Source organism: Prunus avium, chromosome 4 (assembly GCF_965620075.1).
Source record: "Prunus avium chromosome 4, drPruAviu1.hap1.1, whole genome shotgun sequence".
Taxonomy (NCBI): domain Eukaryota; kingdom Viridiplantae; phylum Streptophyta; class Magnoliopsida; order Rosales; family Rosaceae; genus Prunus; species Prunus avium.
The window spans coordinates 11,537,152-11,554,876 of NC_142287.1; the positions used below are offsets into that span (position 1 = coordinate 11,537,152).

Consider the following 17,725-nt stretch of genomic DNA (forward strand, 5'->3'; position numbering starts at 1 on the left):
TGGGCTTTTCCAATGACTATTTGTTTTTGTTTTTTTACTTTTATCAAATTAAGCCCACGGCCATAGCACAACACCACACCACCCACAGCAAGCCCAAGTAGGATATAATCCAAGCAAAGAGTGCACACACTGCACTTTAAACGCCTCCCAACAACAGGAACTGGTTGCAGGAAGTAGTCTCATGCGATGGAGGATACAATAATAGAGAGGGGATAAAGGGAGTGTAGAAGTGAGAGTTGGAGGCTAGAAAACAGTGATGGTGGATGGGGGAGTAAGTGTGGATTAGGGTTTTAAGGCTCGGGCTTAACTTAGGGGAAATTAAATTGAGGATGAATAGAAAGGAGAAAAGAGGTAAAAACCTCATGAATGAGACATAACTCAGAGAAAAATCACCCATTGCCGGTGGGGAGGAGCCAACGAGTCTCAATGTGGACCAAACCGTTTTGAGCTTCTTCATTGAACACTAGAAGATTGAAGTAAATTATATAATAGAGATGTCTGATCAAAGGCAAGAAGATAAGTTACAACAAAAAAACTAGTTGTTTAATTACAAAAGCCATGATGTAATTAACAGCATCATCATCGTTATTGTTGTGTTTTTTCTTTCTTTCTTTCTTCGCAATAAACAATCAAAAATTGAAAAATGAAAAATGGTGAAAACAAAAATTGACAATTAGGGGTTAAAACCATCTTGGGGCCTGGGTGGTGTAGACCGGCGGTTTATCTGGTTGGCATTGTTAAACTGTGCGTTTTGTTCATCTGGGCTGTTTGGCGTTTGAAGGGTGTCTACGTCTTCCGCAGGGCCTTGATCTTGATCCCCAACATATTGTTGCATCACCAAAACCGACGCTGTCGCTGCAAAATCTGAAGAAGCTAACAAATCCCCAATGGCGCCAAGTTCCGGGCACTCACTCCAGTCCGTCAGTCCCGCCGTTAAAGGCGATATCATGCCTTGCCCTCTCCCCACAATAAACAGGTCATGAACGTTGTCCATTGACCTAATCGCCGCCACCGTCTCCTCTCCGTTATTCACCAACTTCTCAGTGTAAAGAATGGACTCGTCGTTGACATTCTTCATTCTAAAATCATTGATCAACTCCTCATCCAGCTGCTTCTCCCACCCTAAGTCTGTCTCCACCGATAGTATCCTTGAATTGTTTCCCTCCGCATCGGTAGCGGTAGTGGCGGAAGCAGCAGCAGAAGCGCTTTCCGCTCCTCCGGCGCCATCCCCAGGAACAAACCGCATCACGGTCAGGCTTATCCCGGGATGCTCCGACATCCTCCACGCGTAGGACAGCGCCTCTCTGTCGTCGGGTCCCCCGAAGAAGAGAACGACCACGTGATGAGACACTTGGTTGGCAGCCAAGCGGTTGGAGCCGTTGAGGCCTCGGTCCACGAGAATCCCAACTGAGCAAGGAGCGTTTGCAAGAACGTTCTGGTTCATTGTTCGAAACGCGGGGTTCATGGCCTCCATCCCTCCGTCCACTGTTTGCTGCTTGTGAAAGGGAATGATTAAGAAGGCGACGCGCTTGTCCTCCGCCAAGTTGCAGATGTCCTCGTGCATTGTGGAGTAGGGAGAGATGGCTGTGAGCGGTTGCACGGAGACGCAGCCGGCGTGCTGCTCGTAGTTCTCGAAAGCGTTGATGATGTGATCCGACTGGGCCTGCGTTCTGTTGAGCGCAGGTCTGCCAGATTTTCTAGTGTTGTGGACAATGAGCATGGCGGAAGCCCGCCCGCTTAGCTCCACCAGGTGGAGGACGTAGATGCAGAGCGGGGATCTTTTAGTGGGGTGGGAAGCTTCAAGGAGATTGATCATAGTGGGCACATTTCGAGGGGTGTGGACGCAGACAAGTACTCGCAACTCTGCGTCGGGCTTGGATCTCTGAATGCTACGTCGTTTGTAAGGTATAAACCTTCTGGCCGGCTTGTAAACGGTGGTGACGATGGGGGTGATGATTCCGGTCATCACGACCGCCACAATCACCATAATGGCAAACGCCTCGTCGTCCAAAACCTTCTGGTCTCTTCCGACATTGAGCACAATGAGCTCAACCAGGCCTTTGGTGTTCATGAGCAGGCCCAGAGTGAAGCCTTCGTCGAAGGGCATCTGGTAGAAGAGGCAGACAATGATAGTGCCTGCAATTTTCCCCACGCATGCCAGAAATATGACCAGTAACAGAATCCCCCACGTGCCGGGCCCCTGGATGCTGCCTACGTTGGTTCTGAGACCGCTAATTGCGAAGAAAAGAGGAAGCAAAAGCCCCGAGACGAAGTCCTCCAGCTTCTCGATCAGGGTGGCGCCCAGAGGCCCGTTGGGGATGACTAAACCGAACACGAAGGCCCCGAAAACAGAGTGGGTCCCGATGGCATCGGTGATGAAGCCCGAGATCATGACACCGGTGAGGATGAGGCAGATGTAGAAGTCGCTGAAGCTCTCTCCCTCGGGGGTTCTTCGGATGATCCAGCACACGGCAGGGCGAACGATGAAGATGCATATGAGGACAAAGGCTGCGCTAGAGAGGACGACATAGAGGGAGGCCAATGAGGAGGTGTCATTTTCCGCAAGGGCAATGGCCAAGGCTAAGAGGGCCCAGGCGCACATGTCGTTGACGAGGGCAGAGGAGAGGGCGATCCTGCCGAGCTCGGTGTTGACGAGCTTGAGCTCGGCCAGTACTCGGGCGAGTACGGGGAAGGCGGTGACGGAGAGGGCTACGCCGAGGAAGAGAATGAAAGTGCCTTGGTTCATGGGTTGCTCTCGCTTGTGGAGGAGGAAGGAGAAGGCGGCCCCAATGAGAAAGGGGAGGATCATGCCGGCAATGGCAATGACGACGGCCCTCTTGCCCATGCGCCGAATTACGGAAATATCCATCTCCAATCCAACAAGGAAGAGGAAGTAGAGGAGACCCACATTTGCCATTGTCTCCAGGACCATCACACTTCTTAGAGGGAATATTGTGGTGGCGAATTTTTCACTCTTTCCAAGCACCGATGGCCCCAATAATACTCCACCCTGTATATATTCATATGCCATCGAAATCATCAATTAATTTGTTTAGTTTATACAAATTTAAATTCCGAAAACATTACCAGAATTTGGAATTTAAATTAATCATATATATATATATATATATATATGTGCATGGTTACATTAATTTTCGACTAAATGAATAAATGGAACTTATTATACAACATGAACATATATAGAGATGGATATAGAAACAAAAAGAACTTGCATGCTTTCAACTAATAAGTAGTTATAATGAGAAATTATTATAGGTACCATAATTTCTGAGATGACACGAGGTTGACGAAAGGGTTTGAGAATGACAACGAGGATACGAGTAGTAATGACGACCATAGTTAACTGCAAAATGAAGAGCGGGAGGGAGTAGTCCAAAGGATTGTCGCCCTGCCATATACCATTTGTGGTGATCATGGTTGGCGCATAACACACTATTGAACCATCTGACGAATTATTTGCCGCAGCTTTCACCGCAGCTACCGCCGCCGCCATCTTGAATTAATTTCCTCTACCACCTAGACACCGATGTCACCGCCACCACCACAACCACGATGAAAATAATAACAAATAAAAAACAGCTATGCTACGGACATACCTAGCTTCTACCTCTTCCTTAAATTTATGTCATGGAATTACAACACCATACAAGTCTCTGTTGTTTTTTTCTTCTTTCTTCTTCTTTTATTTACGAGGTAAATAGCTAGAAATTAAGAATGGGGCTCTTGCTTCTTAGCTCGACACAGAGAAATTTACAAAAGTTTCTGTAAGGAAATGATGTTGGAATGAGAGGGGAGGAGGAGGGAAGCCGTGTTAGCTTTTGATGGTTGACCGCCCCATTTGGGGGCTTCTTTTATCTGTGACCTGTGGTTCACACTTAATTGGTATCTACCTATTTTAAGAATTTCATGTCATCCTACATCCTTAATTAACAAGCATGAATGTTTGGTTTTTCATTTTTACTTTACAATTTAGCACCACTTCTTTGATCCACATTAGTATTCAACAATAATACGTCGTACATTATCATATACTAGCTCTTTGGCACACGCTCAAACCAATTAGTTTATTTTTTTTTCTTTTTTTTAGAATTAAAAAAGACATGGTTAGTCATGTTATATAAAAATAGGACTCATTATCAAATTTTATTTTAAATTTTAAATTTTTTTAATATGAAAAAAATTGTGATTTTACCATATTATCCTCATTTAATTAATACTTTCAATTTTGTTGGCACTAAAACTGAACAGATAGAGATGAGTGCAACTTACAAGTAAAGTGGACGATCTAGAGATCGATTGAGTGCTTGACGCAAATTCTTCCTGTCCTTGGATGCTGATCTTGAATAAAAGGAAGCCGAGGCTTGTGAGGTCTATGGAACCGGTGTGGGACCAGCCTAAGACCCTCCGATGCCGAAGTAAGTTTGTTTCTAAGAGCTTTTGCTACTGACAATGTATTTAGCATAAAAGTCAAGCTGAAAAGTCTTACCCCTTGTATTGTAGTGAAGGGGCCTATTTATAGAGGGCATTTGGTATGCTCTTAGTACTTAATTTCGATGTGGGACTTGTGGGAGGGCCCTACGAGGTTGACACGAGTCTTTGGATATTTTGGGCGTGGCCTTTGAGGTTTGCTCCGCAGAATCGGTAGGCGATACCGATTGTTCGCTGCCTTGGGCAATTTGGGGGTTTTACTAATCCACGTGTCGAAGTATGAGTGGAGGGTCAGATACGGTACAAACAAATTTTTAATGTTTGCATTAACCTAAGGCATTTTCTGGTATTTTAAATGTTTTCACTATTCTCTGCCTTTTGCTTTATATATATATATATATATATATCAAATTTTTTGTCCATATTACTAGTCACCAAGTATCACACGAGAGCAAATTAGTTTTTTTTTTTTTTGGGTTTAATACTAGTAATTCAATTTAAAATTAAGAAAGAGAAAACGGATCTAGTTGTGTCCCATGAAAATAAGACCCATGTCCTCATTTTGTTTTGTTAATTTGAATTTTAAATATAAATATTGTTAATTCACTTTAATACCCTTATTTTATGAATACTAGCCTCCCTTCCGCGTGTGCAGGAGGCCTTTTTTCGATTACGTGCCCTTAAAATTGAAACCGAATTTCAAGGCCCATTGGACTTGAACGTATTGGGTCTCCTACAGTTAAGTTCTATCTATGAAGACAACTTAAACTTAATAGGAATTTAGTGAAAAACCCGAAAGAAGCAAGCAGCTTATAAAAACACCCAAAAACTTTTCAAAATAACGAAAAAACAATTATCTTTAGCATCAAAGACATGCAAGCCCCTAGGTCTCTCTCCTCTGTAAAAGACCAAAGCAACATGTGAATTCTTGTCCTCTTCCAGCAGCAGCGCAGGAACAATATCAATAGCAGCACAGTAATAGTGCCAGTAGCAGTAACAACAGTGTAGCAATCCATATTTCAAGAACTTTGTTTGTACATGAGAATCTGAAATAGTTATGTGAATTTTTTGGATTGTATATTGTGTGCATGTGAAGTACATATCAAGTGTAAAAGAGAGTTCAGAGAGAGATAGTATCAGATAGAGAGGTTTCTCCTCTCATCCTTAGCCATTCTTAGTAGAGTCAGTGAAAATGGTGTATATAGCTTGTAACTCCGAAGAAGAGAAGTACGAACAATACTAGAGAAGAAAAAATCTCAGTACTTCCTCCTTCAGTTTTAATCAATAAAACTCCCTTTGTTCATATACTTTCTTTTATTTCTCTTATTATTCTCTTACTCCGATCATTGTTAATACTGCCGACCATTGTTAATACCCCGCCATAACAGTAGTTCCAGCAACAAAAGCAATTAAGTAAGTCTTTTTCCCTTTTATTTTTGGTTTTCTTAGTAGACTTCTTGTCCAAAACAGGGAAACACTTTTATAATTATGTTATTATCTTGCTAAACTGACGATCAATACTTTGTTTGAGCACTTGGTCATGTTTGATATTTGCCATAACAATAACTAGATGTTTGTCAGGGAACCTCTGAGTTCTGCTTCATAGCCCTTTAAGTTGGTGTCCTTGCAGTTCCATATTCTAGTTCCATGTTCTAGGCATGGTGTCTAGTTGTTATCTTGGCCTTTAGAAACCTTGACCGAGACCCGCTGTCAAAAATGTATCAGAGCTTTAGTTTAGCAACTTAGTAATATGATTATGATAGTAAAGTACCTTGAGGACAAAATTCAATCAACACAACTAATAAAAACCAACGTTTTATAATCTGTTAAAATTTTGTTAATCACTAAAATCACCAGTTAAGAACAGTAAACCCTTTTACATGTTTGGCCCATGGTGGACATCTATTAAAATAAAAGAAAGGTTACAAGAATTAAAGAGACAGAAGGTTGAATACCAAAGAGAAATTAGGAACTTAGAAGAATTAATAAAATCACCAGAAGTAGGTAATTATCCTAGAAGAAAACTAGAAGTACAGAATAACATAACAAGGAACCAGTACCATTTAGAAGTCTGTAAAGAATCCATAGAAGCATTTTAGGAGCATTTAGGCATCTTAAAAGAAAAAGGTAGACTTAGATAAATTTATATGATAGAGTACCTTAATTTAGAAATCAGTGAACAACAAAAGAAAAAATTAACTTTAGATAACAATACGTTAGTTTGTTATTTTCCACAAAAGGAACACAAACATCTATTACATAGCAGTAACAGTCCCTTAGAAAATAGCATTGTTGACCTTCTAATTAGTCAAGCAGAAAGTGTAAAATTTGAACATCATAAACATAATACAGTAATTCAACAGTTATTAGAATATTTTCAGAAAAATTCCCTAAAAATAATTAGACAAAACTTAGACTATATAACATCTCAATTAGAAGATAATAATAGGAATATTCAAAGATTTCCTAGCAAGAAAGAAATCAAAGACCTCATAGATCTTATAGATAGCAAACCAAAACAAATAGAGCTTCAGTCATTAGAAATTATTGAGCAATTAAAAATAGAAGTACAAAAAATACAACTAGCTAGTACAAAAAACATTAATTGAACAAGTAGAAAAGTTGCATAGTAAAATAGATAGACTTTTAGTTTAATGACATATTCTAAAGTTAATAATAAATATATCAAAGCATTAGAAGAAGTTGGTGAACTAGATAAGGAACCAGTAGGTCTTATAGAATTCACAACATCTGTAGCAAGTAGTAATATCCCTATAAGACAAAATAATTTAATTATCCAATTAATCTTAAATCTAGCTGAAAAAGTAGATAAATTAGAAGAACAAATAACAGAAATTAATCAAATAGTGCACAAAACTACTTCCACACTACCCAAAGACTTAGTTGATAAATTAGATAGTTTATCCTTAGGAAATAATCCTTATAAAAGAAAAAGTAGAATAAATCCCTTTGATAATAGTAAATGGAACTCTTTAGAAGAAAAGGAAAAGAAATAGTTAGAACAGAAGATATATACCCTAGTGAACAAGAAGCACAAGAATTTCTTAGAAAAGGTTTTGAAAAATCTCAGAAAAATAAATATAACTTATATCAATTAGGAAGATTTGAAAATAAACATAGTATTGTAAGTAGCATCAGTCAACATGAAGTAAGCTGTATAGATAAAGAAGTAACTCTTAATTTACTTAGTAACACAGCAATAGAACACCTTAAAAAGTCACACTATCATCAAATTCATATAAGAACAATTATGATAGGAATAGCTAGACTCACAAGAGCACAAGTAGGAACTAAAGCATTAGTGTACATATATGATGACAGATGGGATAACCATCAGCAGGTAGCTATAGCTACAGCAGAAGTAGATCTTAGCACAAACCTAGCAGTCATAGGATGTATTCCTAATTATGTTATGAATATTAGAGAATTTAGTAAACATATTAAAATCAGTATAAGGACAAAAAATTATAATATGAAAGGAGAATATAAAAATTTAAGTATTAGTCTTATGTACGTAGGAAAAATTCCAGATAACTATAATTATAAATTTAACGTAGAATTCCAAAATTTAGTAAAAACTTTTGGTAGTAAACATGTTCATATGATAGAGGCAAAATCCGTAGATAATAGCTTTTTAGAAGGAACATAATGGATTTTACCCAATTTACAAGTAGCAAAAAATAGACAACCTGATAATGCTCAAATCTTTGAAAATCGTGTAGGTGAAGCGATAGTAAGATTTACTAATTATAAACAAATAAATGATATAGAGGACTTAGAAAGTGAATTAGAAGAAGAAATACATATGGCATTTGATAATTTAGAAATAAATATGATTGAGCATAATTTTGATAATATAGTTGATAAACTCATAGATGACATAGATAATTTAAATGAAGAAGAATATATAGAAAAATATAGAACTTATGATTTAGGATTACATAGATTATCAGATAAAGAAATGAAAGATTTGATTTTAAATATAGGATTAGAACATATTTTAGGAGAAAAAGAATATCAAAATATGTTAATTGAAGTAGAATGCATGCCAATAGAAGACCAATATAGTTCAACTGGACCATCTGTAACCCCTGCAAGTAGGACAGATCAACAAAATCTTAGGCAAACTAATGAACCATATAGAGAAAATGATGAAGAAATTGGTAGAAGTGCATTTCAATAAAAAAAAACATTTGGATTAAGAAAAAATAGAATCCCTTATAAAGGAATTGAACAAATTAGTTTAGCAGGAAATATATTAAACTTAGATCATGTAGACCCACAAGATTGGGAAAAAACTATAGAAAGATGGGAAAAAGGATGTGTACATGCAACATTAATGTTAGATTTTAGCAATAATATAGTTATGTTAGATTACTTTGAGCATACTTTAGATGGAATGATTTTTGATTATTTTCAAGCATGGAAAACTAAAAATCCAAGAGAACATCAAGCAGCAAAAGAAATGTTTAATATAGATGCTTTTGTTAAATTAATTAAATATGAATTCTTAGATCATAATAGATTAGATGGTAGAAATGAACAAGAACAAATTAGAGCCATAAGAAATTTAGAACAATTACAAATCTGTGATTTACAATATATTAGTGAATATACTTCAGACTTTTTCAAGTATTTAGGTAGAACAGGTAGAATTGATGATCTTAATTTATTAGATACTTATATGACAAAAATTAAAGGACCAATAGGAGAAAGAATTTGGAATGAATGGCAAAAACACCCTAGGAAACTAGATGTATCCATAGGAGCAAGAATACAACATGTATATGATATATTACGATCAGAATGTAGCCAAATGAAAGCAAAAAGACAAATTAGAAAACAGTTATACATGAGCTGTAAAAATATAGATTTACCTAAACAATATGGATGTCATAGAAAACTTAGGTAGAAAAAGCCATATAGAAAGAGTTATAGAAAATATAAACAACAATATAAAAACTTTAGAATTCAACCTTCAAAAACTTTTAGAAGAAGAAAATATATCCCTAAACAATTTAAGAAAAGAACAAATAAACCATGGATTAGAAAATATAAAGTACCTAATAAAAATACATGTAAATGTCATCTTTGTGGTGAAGTAGGACATATTAGACCTAAGTGTCCCAAATTAGGAAAGCAACCTAGAGAAAAAAATACAATTAATTGAACAATTTCAATTAGAAGATGATGAAGACTTAGAATCAATTTATAGTCCAGATGATAATTTGAGTGATAATGAAAGTATTTATAGTGTTAATGCCTTAGATTCAGAAACAGAATCAGATTACTCTAGTAATTCTGATAGTGAATTAGATGAATATATGTGTATGTTTGAAGAATGTTGAGGCCCAAAAATCCAAGGGCTAGGCCCAGGTTTATTCTTGGCCCAACACAAATAATTAATCGCAAAAGAAGCCCGATCAGGACAGAAAGAGAAATTATAGAACGCACCTACATAAGCCATGGGTCATGTGTCACGCCAAGCAAGCATGCGCAAAAGGGCCAAAATGCACCGACTTTATAAATTCACGCTCGCCAACCTATCCGATGCAATTTGGTCCGATCATGGCTTATTATGGCACAATAAAACCCAAGCACAAGCACGATAAATAAACGCGCGATGCCATGTAAAGGACCGCCACGCACAAGCCATGCTCCAAGCTTAAGTGGGCCCAAGCCACGTAATTACCCGGGGCTTGTTGAGAAGGTTGTGGTATGGATGGGTACGAGCACTCACAAGGCCCATTGAGGGTCCAAGGAATGAAAGTTTTAGGCCACTTGAGAGCACTAAAACTCAAGCCCATTCCCCGGGCCCAAATACATGAGTTAGCATGAGAGAGGGTAAAATGGGATCCAATGCCTTAGGAGAACATCCTGTAGACTGCTGTAGCACTTAGGCAATCCCACGTTAGTTAAAACGCCCAAAACAAATAGGCTACTTCCAGCAGCTTGACGAAAACATGCGGGCCGCTGGAAAGAAGCAAAGGAAAAGTGGAATGGAGGACCGACGAAATTAGGGTTCCAAATGCCTATAAAAGAGAGCTTCTTCTACCCAGAAACACACACCATTCCAGAGCACGACCAAGCTTTGTAAAGCAAAACTGGAATTTACTCTAGACGCCTCTTCCTCCATTGTCTTCCCCCCCTTTTTCTCATTGAAATCCTCCTAATTTTCTTCTTTCCTTACTCTGAACTTTTTCTTCTTTTCTCTGTACGAAGTCCACGCTCCTCTCTCTCTCTCTCTCTCTCTCTCTCCCTCTCTCAAATTGCTAAACTTGTGAAGACTCAGCTCCCATGCCACAAGCTCCTTGATCGGTTCATAATTGTATATTATTTCTTACCCTTCTAACTTATGATTTGGTTATGTTTTTGAGTTAAACTTGTGCTTTTAATCCTTTTTGTGTTTATCTTTCAGTTAATTGAGCTTTAGGTAACAATGATGGCTTTGGAGAACATAATTCATGCAATTCAAGCATGTTAAGGCCTAATTTGGATGAATTGATGAAGAGCTTAAAGACAAATTCATTATGGCTACAGCCCCCTGCCAGTCCAGTTCCGTAGGTCATATTGAAAGCTTTGTTTCAGCAACCTACATAGCTCGGATGAGGCCACATTCTTCATGAAAGTTGCTCCAATTGGTGTGTACTATAACATATCCAAAATTCAGCCCCATTGGATAAATCTGGAGTCCGTTACCTAGCAAACACAGAACCATGCTCAGGATGGATCTTATCAGCGCGGAAAATGAGTTAGCAATTTGTTTCGGCCTTAACTTCTTCCTCCGACCTTGGATTGGCCCAAATAACATATGGCTGGAAAGAAGACATTCTGAACTTCAAGTTAGAGTGCTTAAAGTCCTAATTTGATTAAGAGAAGCCCAAGTTGTAAGCCCTTGAAGTTGCTGGTCATGCTGACCTCAGCATGTGCTGGTTGGATGCTTGGTCATGGTGAGCTAGGTATGAGCTATCATTTCTGGTTGGAAGCTTGGTCATGGTGACATGAAGATGAGCTAGGGCTGCTGGTGGGATTTAGTGGTGAAGTGCATCAACCAATTCAAGATTTTCTAATACAAGTGCATCACCCATTTCAGATTTTCTAATACAAGTGCATCAACCATTTCAGATTTTATAATTCAAGTGTTGTATGCATTAGTCTTATTGAATTCTGATTTTCACTTCCCCTAGGCCTATAAATAGGGAAGTTCTCTAAGCTTGTAATAACACCCCAAGGGGGGGGAGCTCTCAAACACTTCTCTAGAGCTCCCTTCCCTTCTCTCCCTCAAATTCTCTTAGTTTCCCTTTGTAGTTCTCAATTGTTGTAATAAGATCATTCTATTAAATTTTCTTTGTACTAAATATCAAACACTTTTCCTTTCTCTTCTTCTAATTCTCTAAAGCTTTCAAACACATGTTCTTCCAAAATCCTCAAAGTTCTCAAACATCTCTCTACTTCCCTTCTCTTCCAAAAGTCTCCATGTCTCAAACACTTCACAAACACATTTCTCTTCCTTCCCTAAGTTCTCAAATTCTCCAAGTTCACAAACATCCTCCAAGTTCTCAACCACTCTCTTCCAAATTCTCAAAGTTCCTAAACACTCTCTTCCAAAATCCACAAAGCTCTCAAAACACCTCTCTACTTTCTTCTCCAAATCCTCCAAGTTCTCAAACACTCTCTTCCAAATTCCCCATGTCTTAAACACATTCCCTTCCAAAATCCTCAAAGCTCTCAAACACATGTTCTTCCAAAATTCTCTAAAGTTCCCAAACACTTTCTTCTCCCTCCTCAAAGTTCTCAAACACTTCCTTTCTTCCTCAAAGTTCTCTTAGTTTCCTTAATGTTTTCTTAGTTGTAATTTATTTTTCCTTGTTATGTAAATTCTTTTCTTAAGTTTTCAAGTTGAATTAGTTTCCAAGTTTCAATTATGGTTTTTGTTCTTATTCATTATGCTTATAAGTTAATATGCTAGTTTGAATGATTGATCACCATTTAGGCTTGCATGTTAGCTATCTTGGTTTGAATTAAGAGTATACACCATGCTTTAATTCGAATTGAACTATGAATAGGAAGAGTATGTATGGACATTCGACAACAGGGATTAGATACATACTTGGTTGTTTAAAATGTTCTTCTATGCTTAATGGGTTCCTAATGCTTAATTTTAGGTTAGACAACAAATGATCAAATTAGGGAATTAGGAACACAAGGTTATGACCACACACCATGGCTTAATCATACTTTAGCTAGAATCAATCCATTAATCTAAATTGAACTTGGGAACTTATTTGCTTGAGTTACTTATTTCTTTCTTCCTTGTTTTATGTTCTTTGTTTTTGTTTCTATTTTGTGTAGGGAAACTAAATTGGATCATTCAATCACCAATCCCTGTGGAATCGACCTCGCACTTACATATGCTATACTACCAACGGTTCGTGCACTTGCGAGTATCACAAGTTGAGGATGCAGCTTAATCCATTTTGGTGAAGCTAAATCTACGCAACAAGTTTTTGGCGCCGTTGCCGGGGATCGGTAACATTGTTTGATTCTATTTGGCTTTCCTACTTTATTTTTTTTTTCTTAACTGGACAATTTCAAGTTTTAAAGTTAATGACATTAATGGACAAGTTGTGTTTGTAGTCCAACAGAAAAGGACAATTGCCCAACAAGCAAGAGAACTGGGTTTAAGTCCCAGCTTACACAACCCATTGGTGCTTGTTGCTTTGAAACATGGAATTGGATGTGTGTTGATTTTCCTTCTCATTTTAGTTTTTATTTCCTCATTCTTTTAATTCTATTTCAAGTTTTCTATGTTTGTTTTAGCAATTTATTATAGCTCAATAATAAATGGAGAGAGATGGCAACCTCAATCATAAGAATGGGAAGTGTGGAGCAGTGGGAGAAGTCGCGACCTCCAAATGCATCATGCTCGACCTAATCGCTTCAAGGGGGAGTATTCCAATCCTTTCTCTTTAGTTGTTTTGTTATTACTTCAGTAATTTTAATTTTCTATTTCTTTTATTAAAAAAAAAATTAAAAAAGATTTTTTATATTAGCTGACTCGTGGTAACTCCAGTGAGCGTCTCCGTCAATACAGTGTCTAGGAGTTCTTTAGGCGACACCTTCGGTGTCTAAGAAGTTTGGGTTTTAAGTGGGACCTTTGTGACCCCTCCAACCTTCCCGGATCCCCTGGCTGTGTTTTCTGAGGCCCTTAACTGGTCATCCATGAGTTGCTTGTATATTTGTGTGTTTTTTTTCAAAAAAAAAAACAAAACAAAAAAAAAATTAAAAAATTAAAAAATTAAAAAGTTTAAAAAAAATTGAAATTTGAGTTTTTATTTAATTTTCCTTGTAAATTGCAATTTGGAACTTCTTTGTTGTTTTTTTTTTTCTTTGTGTGGTCAGTTAGTTGTAAATAATAATAAATTAAAAAAAAAAATCAATTTGGAAGTTCTTTGTTTTCTTTTATGTTCTTTTTTTTTGTTTTGTTAGGTTAGTTTATTTATTTACGTGGTGTAGTTAGTTAGTTTATTTCTGAGTGTTAAAAACACATTTTTATTTCATTTCAAACTTTACAAACAAAGAAAAAAAAAAGTAAAACAAAAAAAAAAAACAAAAAAAAACAAAAAACAAAAAAAACATTCAAGTAAATTAAAAATAAAAACTTCTTCATCTTCATCTTCATCTTCATGGCATGCCTCTATTGTCTCTTACTTGCAAAATCTGCAGCAGCTCCACATGGTCCTCATTTTTTCTCTGCAGTGCTTCCACGTGCTGATTGGCACAGTAGAGCCGCTTCTGCAAGTCCGCCACCATAGCCTTCAAGGAAGTTATTTCCTCGCTCATCGCGGCACACTCCCGTGTTCTCGCCAGCAATCGCATACCCAAATTGGTAGCCGAGACCGCATGGAGAACAGTTAAATTATTGGACTCCTCCACCGCTGCTTTGTCAGACCTCTGTGCCACATGCAGATGATCTGTCGGTGTGAGCTTGCTGCCAATCATGCCTCCAAGCAGCGCTGCTCTGTTCGGCATTGCCTCAGAAAAGTTCGGTATTACCTCAGCAAAGTTTGAGGCCGTACCGTGATGATATGTGGAGTTTGGGAAGACATGGTTTTGAGGAGCCCTTATCTGCGCATTCGGTGGTGCAAGGGACAGTTCAAGGCTAAGATCATCAAGGTGAGTGCATGAGGATGCCATTGTTTTGTTTTTGGATTTTTTGATGTTTTCTCTAAATTTGCAGGAAGAAATGCGGGGTGCTCTTCTACTTCACCGAGATGAGTTTAAATAGACTTATGCAGATGAGGGACACGAAAGCACTTCGGATCTCGAGGGTGCTATCCTGTGCTCTTTTCTCTCGGATCCCTTCATTTCTGGCGCAAATTGCGAGCACGTTTTTTTTTTTAAAAGGGAGCATGTCTACACTTTCACTTACTTTTGCCTCCCTGTTTTCTGATGTTTGTGTTTTTGCTTTTTCAGTTTTTATTTTATTTTATTTTATTTTATTTTATTTTCAATTATTTTCTTCTTGTTTGACTGGTTTCTTAATAATGTAGTTGGAAGAAGAGACAAAATTAAAGATGCGTCTTGGACACCTGGTGCAAGAATCCCAACTCTTCTTTTAAATTATTGTTTGAATTGCGTGTTTATTTCAGTTTATTTATTTATTTATTTATTTTGTTTTTTATTTAATTAGGTAGTATAATTTAAAACTCATAGGATATTCTTTGAAGGAGCTAAATTTTTGGTAACTCCAGTGAGCAACCGCAGTCTATACAGTGTCTAGGAGTTCTTTAAGGCGACACCTTCGGTGTCTAAGAAGTTAGGGTTTTAAGCGGGACCATTGTGACCCCTCCAACCTTCCCGGAACCCCTGGCTGTGTTTTCTGAGGCCCTTAACTGGTCATCCTTAAGTTTTTCTCTTAAAAGAAGAAGCAGTTATTTGTGTATTTACTTAACTAAAAATAAAAATAAAAAAAAATAAAAAAATCTTGTTTGGGTCTTCGTGTTTTTGTTTGATTGTCGTTCTTTACATTTAGGGTCAATCGTTTCTTTGAGATAGCTAACGTTTTTATTTCCCAATTAAAGAAAAAAAAACACACATACACTTTAAAATTAAATAATAAATAAAAACTGAAATCATTTCTTCTTGGCGCTCGGTGTCTCGACCATAGGAGCTTTGAGTTTGGCCCTCTGGCTGTCCTCTTCCGGGGCTTCACGCACAGCCTCTTGGGGCTCATCACTTGAGCTCCCAAAGATCGCAATCTTAGCTTGAGCGTAACTACTCTCGCGATCCGCTTGCTTGCGTTTACCCGGTCGGTCTAGGTCCTCCAGTTGCTTTCTCATGTCGCGAGAGTACAACTCTACCATCTTTGATAGATTTTTATTCTCGTCTCGCAATACTTCTAGCTGGTGTCGATTCACCTCCACAATCCTTGACCTCTCCCTTTTCAAGCTTTTTATAGCACTCTGACAGTCTTCAACCAAACTTCGCTCCGCCGCCAACTGAGCTTTAAGCACCTCTACCTCATGGGACTTCGCAAGTAGGCGATGACCCAAACTTGCGACACATGCTGTACTCTGCACGCTCAGTGCCAGGGCATCACTCGTGACCCGGTTGTCATCCCTTGTCCCGAACACACGTATATCTTTGGGAGTCACTAAATTTCTGCAAACTCCAATGGCAACATCGTTGTCCAGGAGTATTGAGTCATTGACAGTCACAGGCCCCCGTGCGGAGGCAAAGTAGGGCATCCATACTGGTGCTACTGCTTGGCCTCGTGTCTGAGTCGGTGGAGCTAGGTTGAGATCTAACGAAAAGGGGTAGGAAGAAGCCATTTGATTTCTCACTTTTTTTTTCTTTTTCTTGCTTCTTTTCTCTTTTGTGTTTCTGAGTTTGTGTGTTTTTTGTTTTTTGTTTTTTTTCCCTTCTTTTTCCTTCTTATAGATGAAGTCTTTGACAAACAAACCCTAGCCGTTGCAGCGTCTAAGCGTTTTCTGAATATCCAGCGTTCCTCGAGTCCCACAACCTTCTCACTTTCCAACCGTTTCCAACACATTTGTCACGACTTGCTTTGTCTGAACGGACGCGTTCAGCAAAGTTGTCGCGCCTTTCCATGAGCCCGTAATTTTCGCTTGTGGATCTGCGGCGCCTCTATGCGTCGACACGTGGCTCCTGCTTTCTGCCCGTGACTATCCATGAAACGACATCAGGGACCACATTCCCTCTTTTTAGAAATCCCGCTTTGCGCTCATAATTCACATTTTATCTTTTTAAGAAAAAAATTAAATTTAAACGTGTGGGCTTCAGATTTCATGTTGGGTCGGGTTTTACCGTTGTTGGGTTAATTTCATTTTGGGTTGGGCTTTCAATTGTTTGGGTTTCAGTTTGTGTAAGATTATCTGTTAGGGCTTACTGTTTTGAGTGTTTTACTGTTTCGTGTTTTTTATTTATTTATTTTATTTTATTTTATTTGAATGTTTGTTTTGTAATTTTTATTTTGTAATTGTTTTATTTTATTTTTGTATGTTTTGTGATTTTTATTTGCTTTAATACCCTTCATTTGTTGTTATGACATTGGTTGTGGCTAATTTTTAAACATTGAGGACAATGTTCATTTCTAGGTTTGGGGGTATTGGAGTTTAGCAAGTAAATTTGGTTTTTCTTAAAATTAAAAAAAATAATAATTGAAAAAAAAAAAATTTATTTATTTTTTTGCTTGTTTTTATTTTAAGTATTGTTTTGTTTTGTTTTTGTTTTGAGTCACTTTCCGAACACTTATGATGAGATAGTGATAAATGTTTGCATGACTTAAATAAAAATTGGATTTCATTTTATTTTAGTGTTTTTTTTCTTTATTAAAAAATAAAAAAAAAATTTGGCATTGTTCTAGCATGATATGTTTGAAACCTTCTTTACACTTGCCATTTGTTTCATAATTTTCCAATTAAAGGATTTGCATGACCCAAAGAATTGTATCAAGCACAAATTAGACTTATATAACCATATAAAGTGAGCTTTTGAGCCTTGTACTTCAATTCATGAGTGTTATATACATACTCTTATTTTCTTGTCATCAAAGTTGTTGTTTGATCTCATTATTTATTGATTTGGTTGAACACTTAAAAGTCATTCATTCTTATGCAATTTGACTTCACGACATTTAAGAAGTGATATTAAGGCCCTTTTTGGATCGTTTGTGCCTTTCAAGCTAACCTTATGCATGCTTAAGCATGATTTTCCATTGTTAACCATTTTG

General features: G+C 37.5%; 1 protein-coding gene across 1 annotated transcript; it reads right to left on the reverse strand.

Annotated features, from left to right (window-relative positions):
- Positions 1–502: 502 nt before the first annotated feature.
- On the reverse strand, positions 503–3,788 carry CHX15 (cation/hydrogen exchanger 15). The gene is made up of 2 exons (XM_021951637.2): positions 3,281–3,788; positions 503–3,010 (listed from the first exon to the last, which is right to left on the reverse strand). Exons 1-2 carry the CDS (start codon positions 3,512–3,514, stop codon positions 674–676), a joined length of 2,571 nt encoding a protein of 856 aa, XP_021807329.1. The 5' UTR covers positions 3,515–3,788; the 3' UTR covers positions 503–673.
- Between the last annotated feature and the right edge of the window lie 13,937 nt (positions 3,789–17,725).